Below are 22,593 nucleotides of genomic sequence, written 5' to 3' on the forward strand. Positions count from 1 at the left end.
AAGAACTGAAACACACTGGGGAAAAAAAGACAACCTGGCTGTATCATCCTACTGAAAAAGTAGGTAACATCTGGTATTCCATGGCCTAACTTGTGGCTAATTCAGACACAAGAAGGGAAAAGAAAACAAAGGGGGGGAAAAAAAAAAGAAAAAAACACCCACAAACCCAAAGAAAACCCCTCTTTTCCACTAGGAAGTATGGACAAACTATCCTGTACTACCTGCCTGACAGTACCAGTAAGCAGCACACTTACTCCACCCACATAAGCCCGGACAAACAAAGTAGTTTAACTCGTCATTTGTTAGTAATCTCCATCAAATTATTTCATGCTTACTGCAGTGTATCATGGGGTAAGAGTTTAAACGCAGACAGTTAATGCGGAACAGGTTACACCGAGCTAATCTGTTCACGTACCAAAGAACTGAGACTCTCTTCTTTCATTCTTGCTTTCCTTATACACGTAAGATCCCATCTCACAATGAATTTCTCAAGGGCACTGATACAGATAGCTCTGACAGAGACACTTTCATTCAGACACAGAAAGTCACTAAAGAGGGATGCACAGAACTCTCCCCTAACCACAAGCAAGGGCATGCTACATACACAGAGCCACAGAGAAAAAAACAAAAAAATCTCTGCTAGGCACAATGCTCTTCTTATCATAGAGTGGCCAGGACAAGCCCCATGTCAACACAACGTACTTCCATACATTTTTCAGAAACCACATGTTCATTTGGACAAGAACGTTTCAGCAGGATAAAGTAAGCTGTTTTTATAAAAATGCTTTACCTTAAGTCTATGTGACTACTCACAGTATCTTAACTAATTGATCAACTTGTGCTACAACTCCTGGTACCACTGCAGTGGTATCTCTTCCCTTAGCTCGGTGTCTCAGTGACACCTAATGTTTGTTTTCTGTAATACACTTCGAAGAGCAAAGCAAAGCCTTTCTGAACCATTTTAATAATCTGATTTGTACACTAATATAAAACTGATTGGTCTTCAAAACAGTGTACAAAACTAATTATATACTGCAAACCCATTTTTTAGTATTCCAAGTCATGCCAGTGTAAGGCAGATTTAAAAAAAAAAAAAAAAAAAGAAGAGTGGACAAGCAGCTTTGCTATGTTGTACACATTTCTGCTCTAAAAAGATAAAATACAAAAACAATCTACAGATATGTTTTGCTCCATTAAAAATAAAGCCATGAAAGTTAGAATCAGACGTAGTTTCTCAGGACATACAAGCAGATTAAAGTTCCTATATTTTGGCTAAATGTTCCTAAACGTTGGTTAAAGTTCCTAAATTTTAGTAAAAAGTTCCTAAATGCTGAAATTTAGTCAAGTATACTAGGTCAAACTTCATTTCTCTTAAACCCTCCTTCAAATGCAAAAACTCAGCAGTTTTTTCCTTCCTCATCTCCAGCTAACAATATGCAATCAAGAGTGGAAAAGCCAGCTCTCCCACACTCCAGGGAAACTCAATTTAACTTAACTTTCACTGTACAAATTAACATTATTTTCTATTATACTCTCTATGCTACTGGTATATAAACACATGTCCTACACAGCTAACCATAAAGTAATAAAAAAAAAATACGTATTTCTAAAAAAAGCCAATGTATTTTACAAAGGGAAAGAACTCCATCCTCTACATTATTTTGAAGGACAAGGTGTTATGAGCAATTTTATTTTTTTTTAATTTAAGAATTTTATGACCTTCTGTATTAAACTTTTATTCTACAGTTTCAAGAAATTTGGGGGAAATTCCCCAAATTAAGACCATGTGCTCATAAACCACTCTGAAACACAAACTGCAGGGTGTGTGTATGACAGCATGAAATCAAACCCATATGCACACATAGACTTTAATAAAATTAAAATTGCAAATCATGTACATGACAAACATGTGATTGTAAAATACTATTAATGCTGTCATACTTGTATTCCTGGCACAAACAAATTATTTTCATATTTTTCCACCCTTATTCCTTTCTGTAGGTTAAAAAGATTTCTGTCCTTTCTGGGATACAAACTATTCCATAACGTCAAACACTACTCCCAGTTTGACTCTGAAAATTCATTTAACAGAAATAATTTGTAAAAAGCCCTCACATCCAAAGGTACATGAATTCAAGTGTTTGATCTATGCTCGTATTAATCTCAAGATAAGCATATTACATACAAACCATATGACATTGATAGTAAATGTTGGCTCTTTCCACTTCAATATGAAAAATTAAAAGTAAAAATAGTTACGTAATAACACAACATTACAAACAAAAAAGCCTCTGGCGCAGAAGCGAACTCCGTACTTACAGGTATGCTCCAGACTTGCATTCCATCACTGTATCCGATCATTAGCAGTAACGGTGGTTCATTGCCGGTGCTATGTATTTCATGAAACTCCATATTCCTTGATGTATCTAAATTGGGTTGAAATATCAAAGCCATTATTAACAACTTAGGATCAACTATGGCTGGTGTCAGTTATACTAGACCATGTTTTCTCAATGCATGTTTCCGTTGTCGTAAGTAAAAACAAGCAAAGTGGTTTAAATTTTTATGCTGAAACGATACTGAAATACATTCTTTCAGGCAAACTTAAGAGACCTGCTAAAGTTTCACAGAGAGGTTAGAAAGCATTAAAATTTAAAATGATGAGGAAAAATTTTCTGGATTACAATGTGGGTTGTCACTAAATACCCCAAAAACTTCCATAATTCTTTCTCCAATGATTAATAAAGCATGTCAAACTTCTCAAAGAGAGAAAAATTTGCGAAGGACCAACAAAATAAACATTAACAAATACAGAAATTACAAATTCTTAGACTGATCAAAACTATTTCTAGATACTATGTAATTAATCTTTACACCAACCTTACCAAAAGAAGAAAATCCCCAGGAAGAAAAGTGCTACAGGACGTAATAATCAAAATATTATGCTTTTCTTGAGTAAAGTCCTCTAAAGCTACATTTTCAAGCACGACAGAATGAACAAAAGCTCAGTGCAAGCATGTAAGCATCAAAGAAAGAGAGGAAATATTTAGGACGGTGAAAGAGGATGTATTCAGGCCCAATCAGATTAGGCTGCATAAAAGTAAATTCAAACAGAATATGAAGGATTCTGAAGAATATTCTAAAGAGGCTTTGTTATACTGTAGAAAAGAACCTAAAGAAGGAATGCCTGAGATTTTTTTAAAAATAAACATATGAGGAAAACAAACCCACAAGCAAACAAACCTTAACTAGGCTAAAGCTGGACATAATACCGTGTACAGGTTGATAGGTCTTTTCTAGCTCTAATAACCATGAATTTATGAGCTGCCAGGCTCTGTGCCATTTCAACAGCTGGAAAACACATAATCTTCCTTATTAACCTCTTGGAAAGGCTGAAAATTCCCCCATCACAGCTCTTCAGGCTGCTATTATTTCATCTGAGACCAGAATGGGCCTTTACCATAGAGCTCTAGACAGGAAAATAAGACGGGAGACAAGAAACAGCAATTTGCTGAAAGACTTAAATCCAGTGTTCTCCAGAAGGCAGGTCCCTTAGCTCCCCAGCTATGACAAGCACACATACTACACACCAAAAGCAACTCCAAGATGTTCAATTAATTCAAGAAATAACTATCTGATAGCAGCATTCAACCATCCCTCATTCAGTCCCTAACCTTCCTTATTCAAAGAAAGGTAACTGGGATATACAGGTAAACAGCTCAGATCTTAAGTGGCGATCTACTTGATACCCTTAAAAAAAGCTTGTGAAAATCACCATTTTTTCTTTAAAAGGTTGGAGATTCATTACCTGCACTGCATCGTCTTTGCCGATGATTTATTAAGACACACTGGAAGTGGTAAACAAGTTACACTTTAAGAATATTTTCTGGCTTTGCTCTATTATTTCCCTGAAAGACATCATGGAATCTCCTGCTCATTTTCCCCAACAGCTCTTCCTTTCTAGGTTACTATGAATTCTATCACACCACTGAAAATGTATCTGGGACCTGAACTGGATTCACAGGTAAATAATCTGGATTTGAAATCAAACAGTAGATGAAATAAATTCAGTTCTATGCTTGGTTTTCAACTACCTTAGGGAAAGGAAATGGATTTTTGGGCGGGGGGATTTGCCTCTCTTCCTAAGCAAGAGTCAGTTTGCCTTTAGATGAAGTTGCAAGGCCTATTTGTTCTATTTGGTAGATATCGAACAAAAGTGCAGTTATTCACTGAGATTTTAGTCTATCTAGAACAGAGAAATTAAATACTTTGCGTCAACAATGCTTACTGATAAAGCTGATTGAAATCATTGCACATGGACCCAAAAATCACAAAAACAAGTGAGAGAAAATGAAGCCATACCATTTAAATCTGCATTTTCAAATCTGACCCAAATGATCTTCTCCTTTTCTTCTGCTGGTGGGGTACCGCTGTAGGCCTGGATAAAAAGCAGAAGAGTTGAAATAAGGAAGTTTAGTACCTTTTTTCCCCACCCTCTATAGACCATAGGAAGGAATGTAAGTTAAAAAAGAAACCCAGAGATGCACATATTTTATTGTCACCACTATTCCTGTGAGGTTTTGTTTCAAAAATGAATGGTTCCATGATCATCCATACTAAATATAACTCAACAAGCATAACATCACTTCCTAAGGGAGAAATGACAAGACATGTATGACAACAAGTCTTCTGGAGGAGGTTAGAAACGCCACGTGACTTACAGCAGTTTTGTCAAGCTAAAACACAGTGGCTTCTACAATCTTTAACTTCAGCAGTTGCACACTACTTCTAAAAGCAATGTTAGAGGTTCCCACGTGAGGCATTTTTTCTTTTAAAATTCTCCTGAATTCACTTAAAAGGTTTGTAAGCAAGACTGAGGAAAGAAAGAGACCTTTACTACATAGTTTATTTTACTGACATGTTTTAGTTGTGACATCTTTAATATAGCCATTTAAAAGAGAATAAACTGTAATTCCAGTAGAACAGATCCATGTTTCAGTTCTGTGTTCTACAGATTCCCATAAAAAGATGAGATACAAAAAGAAACTGTGAAGGAGACGTGCAGTGTTTCCAAACTACAAGTTTTACAGTTCTCAAGAGAAACTGTGGTAGTAAGAACGTGAGCTACAGTAGATATACCATCACTTCCAAATGTATTATAACAAAATACTGTGCAGTACTTTGGATTAAATATGAAAAGAGCTTGTATAATCACTTTATATATGCCAGAAAAGCAATAACATGAACTAAAAATACAAATTCAAAAAATAAGCGCGGGTATTACTTTTCAAAACAAATCACATTCCATGCTTCCAAGGCAAACTGATTTGTAAAATAAAACACAGACTGTATCCTTTAACTACAGAGGGGAAAAAATGGGGGCATGTGTGGAATGCAGCAACCTTTTAAATGACAGTTTGACTATTTTTAATTTTGACCATGAGTCCAAAATGCGTTTCACAAATTAATACTAGATAGGGGAATATTTTTTATTTTATTATTGAGGAAACTCATGACTAACTAACCAAGATAATCCTTCAAATAAGAACCAAGATAGTTTCCTGAGGCTACAGAGAATTCGCTGCAATGCTTCTCCACCACTGACTACAGCTTTCCCAAAGAGTAACAAAACAAAGTTAGCTTCCCTCTGCTACTGAGGGGCCCATGAGCAATACAGAAATGACCACCCCGTTTCATGTTGCTGCTACCTGTGAAAACTATGACCAAGAGCAGACGTAAGCATCATAGTCGTTCTCTAGAGAGGAATATCCCAGAAATGAAAAAAAAACCCTGGTCTCAAGATTCACATTCAAAAAAACAAAAAAATTTTTCTGTTTTTTCAATGATATTTTGGTCCACCTGACACACACTTCAACTGCTTTGTACACCAAAAAAATAGTTTTAAAGATCTACACATACCTGTGGCACAACATCTTGAAGAAACGTAACAACGCTTTCCATGTATGACTGTTCCCTTTAAAACAGAAGGAGAATTTTTAAGTAGCACTGAAGTTCAGAAACAGTCATGAATATATTAAATAAGACATATCATCAGAGAAAAAAACATCCTTAGCACAAAGGAAAATATGAAGTATGCAATGCAGTTACTTAATATACTGCCAAAAACTCTGATAATATAAATAGCAGCCTAAGTCTGTAAAAAGCTAAGTGATACCTGTTTGTGGAGTAACTGCTTGGGGGAAAAGTATAAAATACAACAGTCGAAAAAGAAACCGTGTTCTCCACATCAGAGCAGCTGACTGAAGTAGAATAGGCATTTGGAAATTATTCTTCAGTATTTTTCCACTTGATTTGGCTATTACAACATGAAGATGAGGACCTAAGCTAAGGGCTGGAGCTCTCCTTGTGGGGCAAGTAAACTTTTAAGACCTCATATGCATTACGTACAACGATCAAGTAAGTGGTAGCGCTTGGGGACAGGAGATGGAACAAAACCCTAACTGAGAGGAGTAAGGAGGTATTTTCAGACAAGATTTTATAGCTTGGGAAGCTTGGAAGTTCATTAGCAGCAATGATTTAGAATAGTATATGGTGCAAGATACATTTGTTCTGGCAGATTTAAGCTAATGCTTTTATTAGCTTATCCCTGCCTGAGCAGTGAATCTCTTGTGTAACTGCTGAGCAACGTACAATGTGGGTTGACTATATTAGACAGACGGCGTTGCAACTACGCAAAAAGTTTGTGCTTTCTGTAATGAGTAATACTGAAACATGCTGGCAACAAGAACTATCTTCATAAAGTCTGAAAATTACTTTTTTTTTTTTAAATTAACTCTTTAGGCAACAGCTTTGGCAGCCCCGAAATTAATTTTTGTATTGGTAGTCATTTTTCCTGTGCTAACTCAAGATTTCTAATAGCAACAAAGAAAAAATCATAAACCAGGAAATCTAGACTCTTGATGTCCAAAGGTACATATGCTTTCTTCCTGCTTTCTGAAACTGTGCTGTGCAAGATTCTTTTGCAAGATTCTTTTAATAGAAATTGGAGTGTTTAGTATTTAAGAATTAAGTACTCTGCCCTATACACAGCAATACAAAAGATACTTCAAGTCAAATGCTGCAACACCTGGATCAGCTTAACTGGTTGAGTCCTCTCTGAAAACAAAGATCAATCTAAACCATAAAGTTTTAAATTTTAGAAAGCTTATTCCAGCTCATGACAAAACTAGATTTTGTTCACCAGTCCAAGGATTGCTGCATCAAAGTTTGTCTTACTGCTTTAGGCTGAGGCCTTATAAATGAGCTGTGGTTTCTAGTGCTGATTCTTCTTTGATTTATGTAGGTCACCCAAACTGTCTTTGTATACCTTCAGAGCCCTTTATTACCTAGCAATAATACTTGTCTACAGGTGCAGTACTAAATACAGTGTTTGAAGTTCTCACATGAATGCCTACCAGCAAGAGTCATACTGTCTTCATTTTTCAGCTCATGAAATGAGTACTTTCCCCCCCCCCCCCCAAGTACATCTTGAAATAAAGTTGATGTTTGGGACATGTTTTATCTGGTGTATGTACTCTAAATCTCTCCTGAAGTTGAAGAACTTCCAAGAAGGTGTCTTTAAAGTACTTAAAAACAACCAAAACAACAACAAAACCCACAAAAAAAAAGTCTTCCCTTAGTAAGAATCTAGGAGTTTACCATAAGCAGCAGAATGCTGCTGCAGGTTGCTCAACATACACAAACTCATCAAAAAGACTGAAATTTCTGAGGTGAAAAGATAGACCTCAAGAACAAGCCACCATATTTAATAAAACAAAAGGACAGGTAATCTTGTTTTACAGTGTTTTTCCATTATTATATTTTTAAAGCATACTTTGAAGAAAAGGTCATTACAAACAGAAATGCGTTTGTTGAGAAATTCTGCAACATAAAGAAAATGCTTCTCCTATCACATGGCTGTAAGACAAACCTCTAACACAATTTTTTGTGTTACAATGAGAGGTTTCTTGTGCTCCCCGGTAAAAATAAAGTGAATCTTGATGCCAAAATACACAGCTATCTCCAGTGGCAAACTAACAGCTGCTGAAACCGATAGTACAAGTGAACATTTCAATACAGTGCCATTCTGCAGAACAATTCAGCAGTATAAACATCCCCAGGAAAAAAGAAAAACGGCTACAAAAATCCTTTACGGAGAGAGACAAGACCATAAATCTTCTAGACTGTCTTACTAAGCTCTTTTGCATGAAGGTATTTTCACGTGAACACTATGAGAATAAGGATGCCCAAGCAAAAAAATGGTCTCTTTTGCACTCTGACTGGAGAGAGGTAGCTTCTTCCTTTGTTCTTGGTTTTGTTCTCTTAAGCAAAAAAAAAAAAAAATTAGAATCCACAATTCTACTTACTGAAAGACTTTAATGACAGGCTTATATGTTTTAATATATCCACCCCTGTGACAAGGTATTATTAAAAAGAACAGCAAGAAAGGAACATGCTACACGTGTTCCTTCTCGCCTAAGGAAGAAGTTTGCAATCATTGAACTACAGCTAGTGTCGTGTTTGTACAGCAAACAAAACTGTGTAAACAAACAACAACACACTGCAATATATTCATCTTCAAAACGTACACTTTGAAGGTTTTGGTGTATTAAGCTAAAAGCATCCCATTTAGGGAGGCAGTTTGCCCTGCACAGTCCTGGGAGACAGGAATGCAACATCTGTTTACTTTATCTTATTGGAAAATACTCATTGCAACAAAACCGCACTGTCAACACAAGCCCTCACAGCTGGCTTTGAAAGAAAATTCAGGCTAGGTTCTTCTTCTTCTGCAAGAAGGCAAAAAACCGATTTCAAATAAGGGCTATTTTTCTAGAACGTGCTTACGTGACGGCTTGTGGGCGAACAACCACTCCTCCAGTACATCGACTAGGGCGGCGTGGAGATTCTGTCGCCATTGTTTCTTTGCAGGTACCTACAAGAAACACATTTCTTTTTAATAATAATTTGTATCAGGATTATTTATTACACTAGTTCTTGAGGTATTCTTCAGGATGATAAAAACCTCTTGAAGAAGGAAACTTGACTTATACAACCTGTAAGGCACTATGACCCTATACAGCACTCTTAAAGAAGAAAAACAACTTCTTTTTTCAGTATCAATCACTACAACTCCCGCAATATATGTGAATGCAAAAAAGAACATAAACTTACATGATAAAGTGGAGAAATTTCTTCAAACCGTACATTAAAGATAGAGGTACACATACACAGTCATCAGCAGCATTATTTAAGACTATTATTTGCTTATGAGCTGTTGTCTTAGAAAATAATTATATAAAAATCACGTACAATCACAATTGCAGTGTATTTTACTCTTGAAAATCCATAATGGGTTATATTGAAGCTAACACAAAGGGCCTGATGGAACACATTCTACTTTTTTATATCAGCTTTTTGAGCTGCCTTCAAGTTTTTCTTCACACTTCTGGTCTTCCATGTGAAAATTCAGCATAAAGTCCCTAAAGGCAAAGAACACTTGAGGAGCATCGCGGATCCCAGGCACCTCTTCAGTCCGCCCCAAACCGAGAACCAGTACATAAAGTGAGAGAAAAAGCCAAATCCCCAACGGGGTGGGGGTTATCAGCACCACCTCACGTTTGGGCAGTCTCTGTAAGGGGCAGCGCATTAAGCGAGGAAGGAGAAAGGCGCAGCCCCGTGGGAATCGGTAACAAAACTGAAGTTTGACACACGTGCCAAGCAGCCTTCAAAGAAAAAATGGCACGTAAAGGGAATAACCTCTCCACGAGGTTATAACCAGCCGCGAGTGCTGCCACCCGCGCCGCGACCCCGAGCCCCTGAGAAGCTGCGGCACCGCGGCTTCGCCGTGCGGCAGCGGCCGCGGGACGGAGGCGGCCGGGAAGCCCTGAGCACCCTCAGCCACCCGCTGTTGAGCAACTCCACAACAAAACGCTCCGACCTGACCGGCCTCTCCCCCGGCTGCCGCCCCGTGAATCAGGCCGCGGCCATCCGCGGAGGCGCCGAGACCCGCCGGACGCCCCGCGCCCTCCCGGGCCCACCGCCGGGCACCCCCTCAGGCCCCCGCCCGCCCGCCGGCCCCCGCCCTGCCCGCCGGCCCCCGCCCTCCCTCAGCGCCCCGGCCCCTGCCCGGCCTCACAGCCCCACGCTCGCCCTCAGAGCCGGCCACGGCGCTCCCCCAGAGCCCGCGCCCGCCCCACAGCCCTCGCCCAGCGCTCCCCGCGCCGGCCGCGCCCTCAGCCCGCGGGTGCCGGCCCCGTCCCCCTCACCTGCCGCCTCTCCCCTCCGCCCGGCTCCTCACTGACAGTGTTTGGGACCCCCTCGGGGAATGACACCCAGCGCACCGCGCGCTGCCAGCCAATCAGACGGCTCCGAAGGCGGGCCGCTCCCCTTCGCCAGCCAACCCCCAGCCCCACTTCCCCGCGGCGGGCGGGGCGCGGGGAACACGGAGGGCGGCTGCGCCCCAAGCTCGGTTGAGACGGCGAAAGGCAGCCGGCGCTGCCCCCGCCCGCAGCTTTGTTTACATCGGGATCTCGCGAGAGCCGCCGCGCCAGTCCCGCGCACGTGGGCGGAGGCGGAGCCGCGGGGGCCGCTGCGTCACGCGCCGAGCTGCCAATTGGCGGGGAAGGCCCCGCCCACGCCAGGCGTTCGCGAAGTGTTTACCTTCCGCGCGACCGTGCGCGGTGACGCAGCGGCGGGGGCGGGGCCTGCGGCCGGCCCTGAGGGGGGCGAGGCGGGCGGTTGGCCCGCGGGAGAGCGGCGGCGGCGGTAGGGCCCTGGGCCCTGCGCGCTGCTCCGCTCGGTGCCGGGGGCGGCGGTGGAAGCGCGCAGCGGGCAAACCGCCGGCGGGCAGGGAGAGCGCGCAGGGTGAGGGGCCGCGGGGCCGAGGCCGCCCCTCCGCAGGCAGCGCGGGGGCTTCAGGAGGCGCGTCCCCCTGCCAGGAGGGCGCACAGCGCGCGGCCCGTGAGGGGCCCGAGCGGGTTCCCCGCGGAGGTGGGCTCTGCCCCAGGGAGAGGGGCGGGAGCAGGTGCCCGGCGCTGCACAGGTCCCCGGGGGTGACGCACTTGGCTGTAGCCGAGCAACCGCTCGTCGTAGGCGGCTCCTCACACCCGCTCGGGTTCCCGGCGGGGAGACCGCGCCTCCGGCTCGTGGTTCCGGACGGCGGGCGCCTAAAAGCCAGGATGGGGTGGCCTGTTCCGGGGGTCTACCCCGACTTCTGTCACCAAGAGCCGTAATCTAAGTATCAAGAAACGTAAATAATTACTGCAAAGCGTGAGGGAGCGCGCTTCTCCACACAGTACCTGTTACCAGAGAGGAGTAACCGTTCTTGTTCCCCTCACCCTGAAGAAGATCTCAAAGGGTGGCTCCCCAACTGTAAGTTGCCCCACAGGAGAGTTGGCCTGGGGAAAAAAGCAGTGCTACAGGGTTTTTTTTTCTTCAGGAAAGCGCAGCAGGGTGATGGCGAGTCACAGACCCTTTCAACGTGTTGATGCAGAACTGGGCTCTTGTGCGTACTGGGGCTTTACGGTGGTGAGGGGTCTGGGGCACAAGTCTGATGAGGAGCGGCTGAGGGAGCTGGGGGTGTTCAGTCTGGAGAAGAGGGGGCTGAGGGGAGACCTCATCACTCTCTACAACTACCTGAAAGGGGGTTGTGGGGAGGGGGGTGTTGGTCTCTTCTCCCAAGTGACTAGTGACAGGACAAGAGGAGATGACCTCAAGTTGTGCCAGGGGAGGTTCAGGCTGGATATTAGGAAAAATGTCTTTACTGAGAGAGCGGTGAAGCACTGGAAGAGGCTGCCCAGGGAGGTGGTGGAGTCACCATCCCTGGAGGGGTTCAAGGAACGTGTGGACGTGGCACTGCAGGACATGGGTTAGTGGGCATGGTGGGATTGGGTTGGTGGTTGGACTTGATGGTCTTAAAGGTCTTATCCAACCGTAGTGATTCTGTTTATTTCACAAGAGAAAAAGGGGTGGTGTAACTCGGGCTTGGTTTTATGAGAAGCAGAGTGTGTTCACAGGTTAGCTGTAAATTCCTACACTTCCCTGTCTTGGCTTTGAGAATTTATTTCGGAGCATTCAAATGATAACGTAGGTGGGCAAAGCATACACGAGAGCAAACTACTGCCCCTGTGTGCCAGCCAGTAAGCTTATGTTTACTGCAGAGGAGCTCTGAATGTTTAATGCTGACTATTGTTCGGCAGCTTTCCCAGGAAAAAGGGCAGGTTTTGTCTCGTTTATTAGAAGTGACAAAAGCTGATGTCCGCCCCTCCCGCTGGAGAAGGTCTAGAACTGTTGTGAGGAAATGTGGGAGGACGAGGCACGTGTTTATGAGTGCGGCAGAATTTGATGAAAATTGAAATTCTGCTTCTGTACAGAGCAAAAAACCTGGGAAAATTGCTCTAATCTTTTGCATATTTACATTCTAAGCAGCTGTACAAATACTCCTCTAACTTGTGTCTTTATTGCGACCAGTCATCTTTAAAAGGTTGAATGTCATGAGGTTAAATTGAAAATAGACAATTACTACCTTAGTTTCTTGCACAGATTGTTGCTAGGTAAGTATATATAGCTGCTCTTAGCCTCTGTGTATTCCCCCCCAGATGTAGTGCATAATTTCAACATCAGTTATAGCCAAACTTTATTGTTAACTGCAAGTTAAGTCCCATATGCACAGAAATAAATTCTTGAAGGATCTAATTTACACAGACCTTTACTTTCACCTTGTAAGGCAGTGCTGCGTTCACAGGATGGATGAAAGAGAATTATACATTTTCAGAAAGCGTATGGTTCCCTCTAGGATTTCTGTAACCATGGTAACATATTTAGACAGCAGGCCTGATTTCAACCCATGTTTTATTGTTCTGGCAGTAAAGAATTAGATTCTATAAATAACCAACCTAGCCATTGGAATAAAATACTGGCCTTTTACTTCCCCGTTAAAAAAAAAAGTAGGTTATATATTGCTGCAGTTAAACATTCAGTATAAAGTGCCAAGATCAGTTCCATAATAAAACAGTGTGGGATGCCTCATTTTTGTAAGCCACGTAGCCACAGGGAAGGAAGGGAGAGTATTAGATTTTAATGAATACAAAAAATATGAATATAAATGAGTGTGCTCCACAGAACTTCAGCTCGAAATTAAAAAATAAAGCAACCCCATCAAATTTTCACGTGTTTTATTTAGGTGAACATACACATGGTCCACATACTCAATGAAAATAGTCATAAAATAATTTAAGAACTTTTGTTGCAAGTTATTAGCAGCACCATCAGTATTGGAATAGCAGAAAATTCATGCCTCCATAGGGCACACAGCTACGCCTGGATAAAAATGCCATCTTTTGTAACAGGGGATGGGAATGGCTTTATACGACGCTTTTGGGAGTTGGAGATTTGAAAACACACACTTTTTTGCTAAATACTTTGACGATTAATGTTACAAAAAATACAACTAAATAAGATACTGCATAGTATTTTAATTAACGTAAAGAAATCGACACTGAGCTGTGTAAAGCAAGACTCAACATCTCTGCTTCCACGTACATTTCATTTCTGAGTAGAGAAATCTAAAATTTAAAAACAAAATATAGACCTGGTGTATTCTCTAAAAGACACACTTTAGGTGGAACGTATAGTACTACGAAAATACATATCTTCCATTCTGTTTAATAATTTACTTTAGTTAAAAAGTTGTGAAATTCTCATCACAAGAAGCGTATACAAATTCATGACTTTAGTAAATTAACAAAAAGGATTTTTTTTTTTTTAAAACAAGGTTTAGCCCCGCTGTAACAATTATACAAGGAAGAAAAGAGACTACATTTATATGAAGGAATACAAATTTACACACATTTTACAGTGACTTATACCCTACACATCTACAAAATTCACAGTTATAATACAAGCAAGTACAAGGCTGGGATAAAGCTGTTTGATACCAAAAGAAGTTTCTACTTTAAAAAAAGATAAACAGGAAGAGTTTCAGACTTCTGCACCAACTTTAAAATTCTAATCAGACCAAAATACACTGCCTTACACAAACGCCCTTCAGCAAACGCAGACTGCTTTCCGGGGCGGGTGGAAGAGCGAGTTGCTGAGCTTCTTCTGGCCCCGCAGGCTACGGCGCATGGTCAGCTTGTTTGAGTTTTTGCGCTGTGGAGTTGTGGGCATTCCTTCTGGTTGGACACCAATGTTTCGACTCAGGCCACGTCTTGGCTTCTTCATAGCTGGGCCAGAGTTGGATTCTTCCAGTGTCCTTTTAAAGTTTGCTGTGGGTGTCCTCTCTGCATCTTGGGCTTTTGTTTGGCCATTAGGAGACACCTTGAAGCCTTTTTGGTCCGTGCCTGAATTTGTGGAGTTGGAAGGGGAGAGACTGACTGACAAACCATTATTGTAGGATTCATGTATCCTCAAAGCCAACGCTTTGCTGCACTTCTCCTCCTGCAGGCCTGAATCTTTCAGGGTTGCTCCTGAGGAAGGTAAATTGCTTTTGGCAATCTCATTTGGCAGCTCTAAATATTTTTCTGAGATCATGTTGCTATGCGTGAGGGGAGGAATAGGCTCAGAAGCATTCAGTCGTGGCCATGGATCATCTTCTAAAAGCTGAAGGGAAAGAAAAAAAAAAATTTAGGCATAATTATTTCACTCGCATTATCCTTTGAGGGTGGAGACAGTGTGTGACAGAACTTCTCTAAACCTTATCAAGGACAGAAGAATCCTACTCCAAAACCAGTTATCTTTTCTCCACGTTGAAAGCCGGAAACAGATTCAGACTGTGGATCTGAACTTGGTACTTTGTGCACAGCAACTTCACAAAAGCATTTATTTCAATCATCCAATCTACAAGTGCCTCGTAACGGTAGACCTGATCTTTTCATCCAGAGGGGCTGTTCAGACTTACCCAGCCTGGGTGCCCTCCTTTTTGCTGCTATAAAATGCTGAGGAATCTGCATCCATCTGCTGCTAATTGAGAAAGCCACATGGAAAGCTGTGCCTACAACCTCTGTCCCATGATTTTCATCAGTAGTGTTTTCCCAACACGTAGATAAGACTTCCCACTTCCCTCCTTCAGACACTGAGATATATGCACCTATACCGCCTTCTGAGGATTTTATACATCATCAGATGGCCAAGCGCTATTAGGGCGAACAGCAGAAAAAGTCTTCTGACCTTTGCTACATGTAGAATTCTTAGTTACTGCATAACCAGCTTATCAGGGAGACTGACAAGCTCTTTGTCGTAGGTGTCCTGATTGCATACAGGAAGGTGGAGCATTAGACAAAGCTATTCTAAAACCAGTTACTGTTTGCTATGCGAAGTAACATGTTTTATTGCCTAACTTTATGGTCTGCAGCTTGTAAAGAAAGCTACTCCATTCCTCCCAGCACATCCATCCACTCTTTATGAAGCACAGTCATTCCATATGGTGAAGAGAAGCTGCTTAATATGATGTCCTGAGAACCGGGGACTTTCTAAACTCTAATCCTACCTTCAGCTCCTTATCCCTTCTGCAGCCTTTGGGAAGTGTTTTTACCTCATTCTCAGTTTTACCAAAAGGAAAATGGGGACAATACTTGCTTTCGCTATCCACAGGGGGATTATGAAAATGAGTATTTATGCAGTGCCCTGAAGATACACATTATGACCTTATTAAAGATTTAATTGTGAAGAAATCCCTAGTTACTCAGTGAGCCCTTGGAAAGTAGATTTCAAGGCCACATTACTCTCCATACCATCAATGTAAGGCAAATGACAATGACTGTTTTAAGAAAATAAGGTGCTGAAAACTCAAACGCACACACAGCTGAATTAGAGTAAGTCAATGTAACATCTCAGATGAATAAAGAGATGCTTTTGAAGTCACAACCCAGAACAACTTCACCTTCAAGAAGAGATCCATCACTGCTCAGCACTTCTGAAAAATCTAATGCTAAGGTTTCATAAAATGCACTCTGAAACAGAAAATCATCATCAGAATTGTCCCTAGCATCTAGATTTGGTTTCCCACTCCCCTCTACTCCCCTGTTGCTCCCCATGTGTAGATAAAACCATTTAGGTAATATTCTTTTACTACATATAGCAACACAAGAGGGAAGACCTTTATGGATGGTATTTTAGAGTTTATTCTTGAACTCAGTTCTTGCAGAACCTATAAGAAAGCTAGGTGACACACAGGAGCAGCTCTGGTGGCGTTATTTCATCTGTTCAATTTAATTTTTGAAATTGCATCTCTAGCCGCGACGTAGGTTTTATGTTTCTATTGTGCAAGAGGCTTAACACTGTGGCTTCTACCGCCAACATCTTTTGCTTGGTACGAATAGCATATCCAATACTTGAATACAACGAAGTCAGAGAATGGACTGCTAAAGACTGATGTAACAAACCAAGAAAAATAAAACATGAATCACCAACTTCATTTCTCAACAATCTAATCAATCAAATTTTACCACTGGCCTCAGGAATACTTGAATTAATTTGGTATGGGTAATTGTTGCCAGAAGGATATACAATTAAGAAATACTTCTGTTTAATTGAGAAACTTATTTGTTCTCCATCTATTTCCGCATTAATTGTTTTGGAAGGTAGCCACTGTTAAGAGTCAAGGCTATCCCTGCTGCTTTCAGTTCTCTGAAGCTAACAGGCAAGCATCCTTTCCATTGCCACCTCTTCTTTTCACTGACCTCTCCTCTCTAGGCTATAATCATTCCACAACCTCCAGCAGTTCAGACTGATCCCGGGAAGCGCCTCTCATTTCTTTACAGAAACTGCGATGATTCCATTTCAGTGAAATTCAACAGTAATTTTGTAAGAAGATTAACTACCTACCTAATTTAGATCATATATTTACCTGCAGCTTTACGTATCAAGGTACTTATGTATTGTTTTGCAAATGGATCTTGTCATCTATTGCCGTACTTTCTTTTGTGAAATGAACAAAATGGGTTTTTTCCCTCTGCTCAGGTTGACAAGATCACTAATATCACAAAGGATCATGAAATAAGGGCATTTCCTGAATCTCTCAAAAGTTATCGCCATCAGAAAAAAAATTCCAAAATGCACATTCTGAAACAGTTGCGTGGCTGTACTTCCTAAGAAAACTGGCACCTTGTAATAATGTCCGTGGCAAGGCATAAGAAACCATGTATTTGACCGTTTTTGGGGAGAGTCCCAAATGCCTCAATTATGTTTCACATAATTTTAATTTTAAAGAAAACATTGAGCCAACAACGCTCCTGCATGCACTGAATTTTACCCAGCAGGCTCCCATGAAGGCTATACAAAGGAAAAGCCTACAGTCCAGCCATTACATAACCAAAGTTTATGGAAATGTTTTTCCTTCCATCGTGGCTCTTCTCTAACTGGTAAAGCTCTTTGTACTATGAAAAAGAGAATGTTACTCAGGATGGTGTAAGTTACCAAATATACTTACAGACACTACACAAAGTTCTTGTTTTGCAAAGAAACATACATGGAGACACAACTGCTAAGACTTTTCATTTATTATGATCTGCCTGGAGATATTTTTTTTTTCTGAAGTATTTCAAAATGATTCTGACAGTACAGTCGTCTTTTCCTGGGTCTTTTCAATCTCCTTCTCACATTTCTTTTCTTCTGATATTTACAGGCTGCCTGTGAGGACAGTTGGATGCTTGTTATTAAAGCAGAAACCTGTATTACATTAGTACTTTTAATAAAAATCAAGTACTGAGAAAAATAGGTTCTATGTTTTTCAATTGGAGACACCGGTGCTGTTTTAATCCAAGAAAAGAAAAACTTCTGCATTAAAATAGAACTTATTTACACATACTATCAATGCAGACCTGTAGCCAGTCAGAATTTTCTTTTGGGTTTTGCACATCAAGCAAAAAAAAAAAAAATACGGCCTTATCTATAGGGCAAACAGCACAATTGTTAGTTGTCTGAAGTTTTGATGTCCTCACTCTTTGTGACCACCTGCTGCAATTTATCTAGATTCACACATCACAGTTCACCAAATCTACTTAGATGGGGAATCTTAAGGAAAAAAAAAATGGTTTTCACTAAGTCCTTATCCAGAAATGCTACTTCCTGGATATTTTGCAGTCAACGTTTATTCAATGAGTAATAGATTACACACAAAACATATGGTACAACTTAAAAGTTTAGGAGTATTTAAAATTCAAGTAATTTTTCTCCACTCAAGATTTTGCTAGATTTTAAGCTCTTTTCATGTATTTTGCTACACTGGATGGAAGGGGACAGAAAGGTTGAGCTTGCCATTTTATTAGCAGCTTGTTTCTTCCACGGGAATGTTAAGGACTCCCTTTCTAATTTTTGCTTTCTTTTTACTTTGCCTAAAGGACAGTTATCCAAAGATACTGCAGAACATCAAAGGACAGTTATTTAAATCAGGAGCAGCTGGTAATTACTGAAACAAACATCCACTCAAAACTACACTAGTTCTTAGAGAAAAAAAAAAGCTCCTGAACAGCTCTGGTTTATGTTAATGGTTAAAACTTCTAACCTGAAGAAAGACCTTCTATTGAATGTCTTTTCCTTTAACAAAGAACATTAAATCAGCCAGAGGAAGATAATAAGATCTCCCAATCCAGAAAGAAAGCATTCTTTACAAGAGTGTGTGTTTGAACACATTAACCCATGGGTTACCTTAAAAAAAAAAAAACCCACAACAACACAACCAACCAAAACTAAAACAAACCCCACCAAGATTAAGAACACATCCACAAGCAGTCTGCAATTCATCAGATGTGCAGGCTATACAGGTACATGGCAAGGTAGGAAAAGAAACAGTAGACCAACCTTATTCTCTAAGGGGATGTGTTGCATTTTTTCTTTTTTAAACCTCTGATCCCCACAGTCTGATTCCTCTCTTTCAATAGCCTACTTCTGATTCAGTGGGGGATCTTGGAAAATTTGCTTTTAAGAAACAGGGCATTTAAAGTTGTGTGAACTATATGCATGAAGTTACAGTAATAATTTCTTCTACATTAAGGAGGGAATACAGATCAACAACTATTAATAAATTATCAGGATTTTAAGAGTTACGAAAACACTGTATCCCTAAATTCAGCAATTCTGAGAAGTTCATACTTTCATACTCAGCCTTTGGTGTTCCAAAGTCTTTTAAGAAACATTGTTAAAAGTTCATCTGTTTCTCCAAAGCTTTGTACATGTAAGTATTGAGGATACGGCCAGGTAATTGCTGTCAAGTTACTGGCCTACAACGGAAATATATTATCTAGCTATACATACTGCCTAGTCCACTGCAGTTAAAAAAATAAAAAAGCAAACAAACAAAAAAAAGCAACATTGAATAGTGGTTTAAGTTGACAGGCTAGAAGTTTCCAAAAGTATTACTTCAATCACTAGCAATGGTCTGACTCCACCCCTTGCCCCAATCCTACACATCACGGTAAGCTGCATAAAAAGAAATTACTACTAGGGGAAGAAAAGGGAGATTGATACGTAGTTAGTGGGCTCCATACTCAAAAGTGGAACATTTACAACGCTGAAAAAAACCATTACCTTGACAGGCGGGGTACAGCAGCGGGAGGGCGTCATGACATTCGTATCAGGGCTGCTATAGCAGGGGCTCTCTGCCAAGTTGAGATACAATTCCTCTTCATTTTCCAAGTTGCTTTTGCCATCCTGCAGCGGCGAGATGCAGATGACGATGGCACTGGTGTTATCTGCACGAAGCATGCGCTGCCTCCACCGGCCTAGTGCTCTGTTCACCAGCATTTTGGCACAAGACTGTCGGTGCTCTCCCTTTGTGTTAGAAGAGAGGGACAGACAGAGAAAGCAATCAGGTCCACTTCACTTTATAAATGGAAGGTGGAGAGCTTATGTAGCACAGCCTGAAATATATATTCCTATAGATCATGTGCTAAAGTAACTTGATTCAGAAATACAAGAGGAAATATTAATTGAAATGTATCTTTCTTCTTAGTGAAACATAACTTTAAAATCAGTTTATGGTAGAATCCACATATGAGTGCTTTAAATTATAAAACCGATGCAATGGCTTGCATAAGTAGCCTGGTCATAACATATCCTATGGTCTTTCCTGAAGTCTCTCAAAGGGTTTACTACTATTTGATGCTCAGACGCACCACTATGTAAGTTCTCAACTGTTTTGTAAAATAAACTAGAAAAGAATTTATTTCAGACTTTGTACAAATCACGTAAAAAACAATAAACAATTGTCTGCATTGCAACATGCATCTTAACGTGAAATAAATTTCATTTTCAGACAGTATTTTGTACAACTTCCTTACAGAAGGAACATGTTATCTTCTTTATGACTCACAGATACCATCCTGGTAGTCCAATTTCCCAAAAATGACAACCAAATAATTTAAACAATGTTAACACGCATGGTATTTGACAGTATATGCAAGCACGGTATCAGCCACATTGTAACAACTTACATGTTGTGGCAAAACTATGACTATGCCTGAACAACAGTGCCATTGTTGGGTACTTTTCATACATGACAGACTAAGCAATTTTTAGAGGAAAAGGGTATTAAATTTCCACAGTGCCTTATAGCCGCTGCTCTCACCATGAAGTATTTTTTCTCCTCGTGATCCTGGCACATGGAGATAGCATCTTGAGGTGGGATCATGTTCCACAGTCCATCACTGCCAAGGATAATGTATTTGTGCTTCTGGGGATCAATTGTGTGCACACTAGTGTCAGGTTCAGGAGACACAACAAATTCACCACTGTAGAAGTCGTAGCTCCAAAGATCACCTAGCGAAGGAGAAAACGGTTTTGAATTGTTACGTTACACATGAAAATACGAATCTCAGAACGACAGAAAAATGTTCCCGTGAAAACAATTACCACCAGTCTCAAGTCACCAACTTGAGTAACAAAAAGTAATTTCAGCACAATTACTGTTCTGCAGCTGTCACTTTCCCATTGTATTTATTAATATGTAGCAATTTAAATAAAAACACATTCAACCCAAACTATGTTTCTAGGAGGTCTTCTACTCTCTTAAAACTAAGATTTTCAGAAAAAGGGGAAATATAACAGATTAATACCTAGAAGACAGTGAAACCTCAGTATCCAAACTAAAACCTACCTGAACAACTAAAGTTCTCCTTCAACAGAAGTAAAGCCTTACTTTGTTGAATCTGCACTGAACTTGCAAAAATCTGCCTTTCCATTTATTGGTGCAGTTTAAATACTGGAGACAAAATCCTTACCTCTTGTAGAGGGAATCATGGTACAGTTTCTAGAACCAAGTTGGGGTTTTGGGGGGAGGATCATGTAATAGCCCTTTTCTCCCCAAAATCACATACAGCATTAAACTTTGATCTGTATTAGGAGGGTATGCTGCCCTGCACATCCTAACAAGTCCTAGTCATAGAGGAATTCAAAAAAGCAAACTAAAAATCCCCACCTTTTCACACTCAAGGTGCTAAACTGCCCTTTTTTTTTTTTTAAACCCAAGATCCTCCACAGCCATCCGAGCAATACAGAAACACACAGTTATGTCTTGCTGTGGATGTATTTGTGCATGCAGGTGCCAGGGAGAGGAACAAAGGAAGAGGGCAAAGGAGGAGAGACTGAAGCCTTTCCCCTATTAATTTCTCTTTCCCATTCCTCCTCCTTCCACAGCATCGGCATCACTTTCAAAGCCATGCAATGCTGTGTGAGAGCGTCTTTCCAGCTGAACACCATGTGCCAAATTTTGGAGTTGGAAAGAAGCCACAGGAACACAAGGAGTGCCTGGGTTGCAGCAGGAAAGCAGAAAATGAGAGCTAAAGCCTCTCCCTTGGAAGGCCTCATGCAGTGAACCTTTCTATTTTTAAATCTTTCTTGCTATGCGAATGAGTTTGGGGTCACCTCACCAGTAACGATGGCCTGAACTGAATTTAAATAACACATTTGAAACAAAACATCTACTGGTTCAAGTGCTTTCCTCCAAACCACCCTCAAGTAAAAACCACTCACTCCAACAGAAAAAAATGCACTTCCATATCAATTTATTTCCATTTTGTTTATCAGGTATACTTTAAAAAATTAAAGCTTTTTTCTAAGGTTAGGCCTTTAAATCAAGAACAGTGTTATGTTGTGCTAACACCTTCTCATTCTTCTTTTTTTTTTTTATGTTCATCAATAGCTTCCTGTAGCGGTAAGTGACAAAAAGTAACTTTATTATTTGCAAGCACTGGCTAGGTCTTTCTGTGCGGAGCACATGGCGTTAAAAGTAGAAATTAATTAAAACGTCAGAGTTGAAAAGCATACAGAAGCTTAAAGACTCCAATTTAAGAGTAAGGTTTTGTCTTTTTTCTTTGCTTTTTGCTGGCTTCGCAAAGCATGCCTGTAGCCTTCCTCCGCATCCATCACCACCCTTTTAAAGATAATAAATAAGCTTTTTGTCTTCCTACTTCCTTCCATTAGCTTTGCCTTAAGCTATCAACCAGTTGAAAAGACTTTTCCAGAATCAGGAAAGGGAATACTTCAACTCAATTACTCCACTTCACCACAGCAAGCATGGACGGTCCATCCTCATTAAAGCACCTATTCACCTTCATTGCAGCAGCAGCAGACAGAAACACATGCTTCTAATCAGTGCTAATT

The 22,593-nt window shown here is 40.7% G+C and overlaps 2 protein-coding genes across 5 annotated transcripts in view; both read right to left on the reverse strand.

The window, feature by feature from the left end:
* BCAS3 (BCAS3 microtubule associated cell migration factor) overlaps positions 1 to 8,923 on the reverse strand; it is a 370,279-nt gene extending 361,356 nt beyond the window's left edge. For all 4 annotated transcript variants that reach the window (XM_059829121.1, XM_059829119.1, XM_059829120.1 and 1 more), the window contains exons 1-4: positions 8,845 to 8,923; positions 5,920 to 5,974; positions 4,363 to 4,438; positions 2,320 to 2,426 (exon numbers count right to left, since the gene is read on the reverse strand). In XM_059829121.1, coding sequence (XP_059685104.1) covers positions 2,320 to 2,426; positions 4,363 to 4,438; positions 5,920 to 5,974; positions 8,845 to 8,915 — 309 coding nt within the window. In that variant the 5' untranslated portion in view covers positions 8,916 to 8,923. The remainder of the gene's footprint in view (positions 1 to 2,319; positions 2,427 to 4,362; positions 4,439 to 5,919; positions 5,975 to 8,844) is intronic.
* A 4,232-nt stretch (positions 8,924 to 13,155) lies between these two features.
* PPM1D (protein phosphatase, Mg2+/Mn2+ dependent 1D) overlaps positions 13,156 to 22,593 on the reverse strand; it is a 28,175-nt gene continuing 18,737 nt past the window's right edge. Inside the window, exons 4-6 of the mRNA XM_059829316.1 lie at positions 20,561 to 20,751; positions 19,522 to 19,764; positions 13,156 to 14,598 (exon numbers count right to left, since the gene is read on the reverse strand). Coding sequence (XP_059685299.1) covers positions 14,044 to 14,598; positions 19,522 to 19,764; positions 20,561 to 20,751 — 989 coding nt within the window. The 3' untranslated portion in view covers positions 13,156 to 14,043. The remainder of the gene's footprint in view (positions 14,599 to 19,521; positions 19,765 to 20,560; positions 20,752 to 22,593) is intronic.

The sequence above is a fragment of the Gavia stellata genome, chromosome 25, assembly GCF_030936135.1.
Source record: "Gavia stellata isolate bGavSte3 chromosome 25, bGavSte3.hap2, whole genome shotgun sequence".
Classification (NCBI taxonomy): domain Eukaryota; kingdom Metazoa; phylum Chordata; class Aves; order Gaviiformes; family Gaviidae; genus Gavia; species Gavia stellata.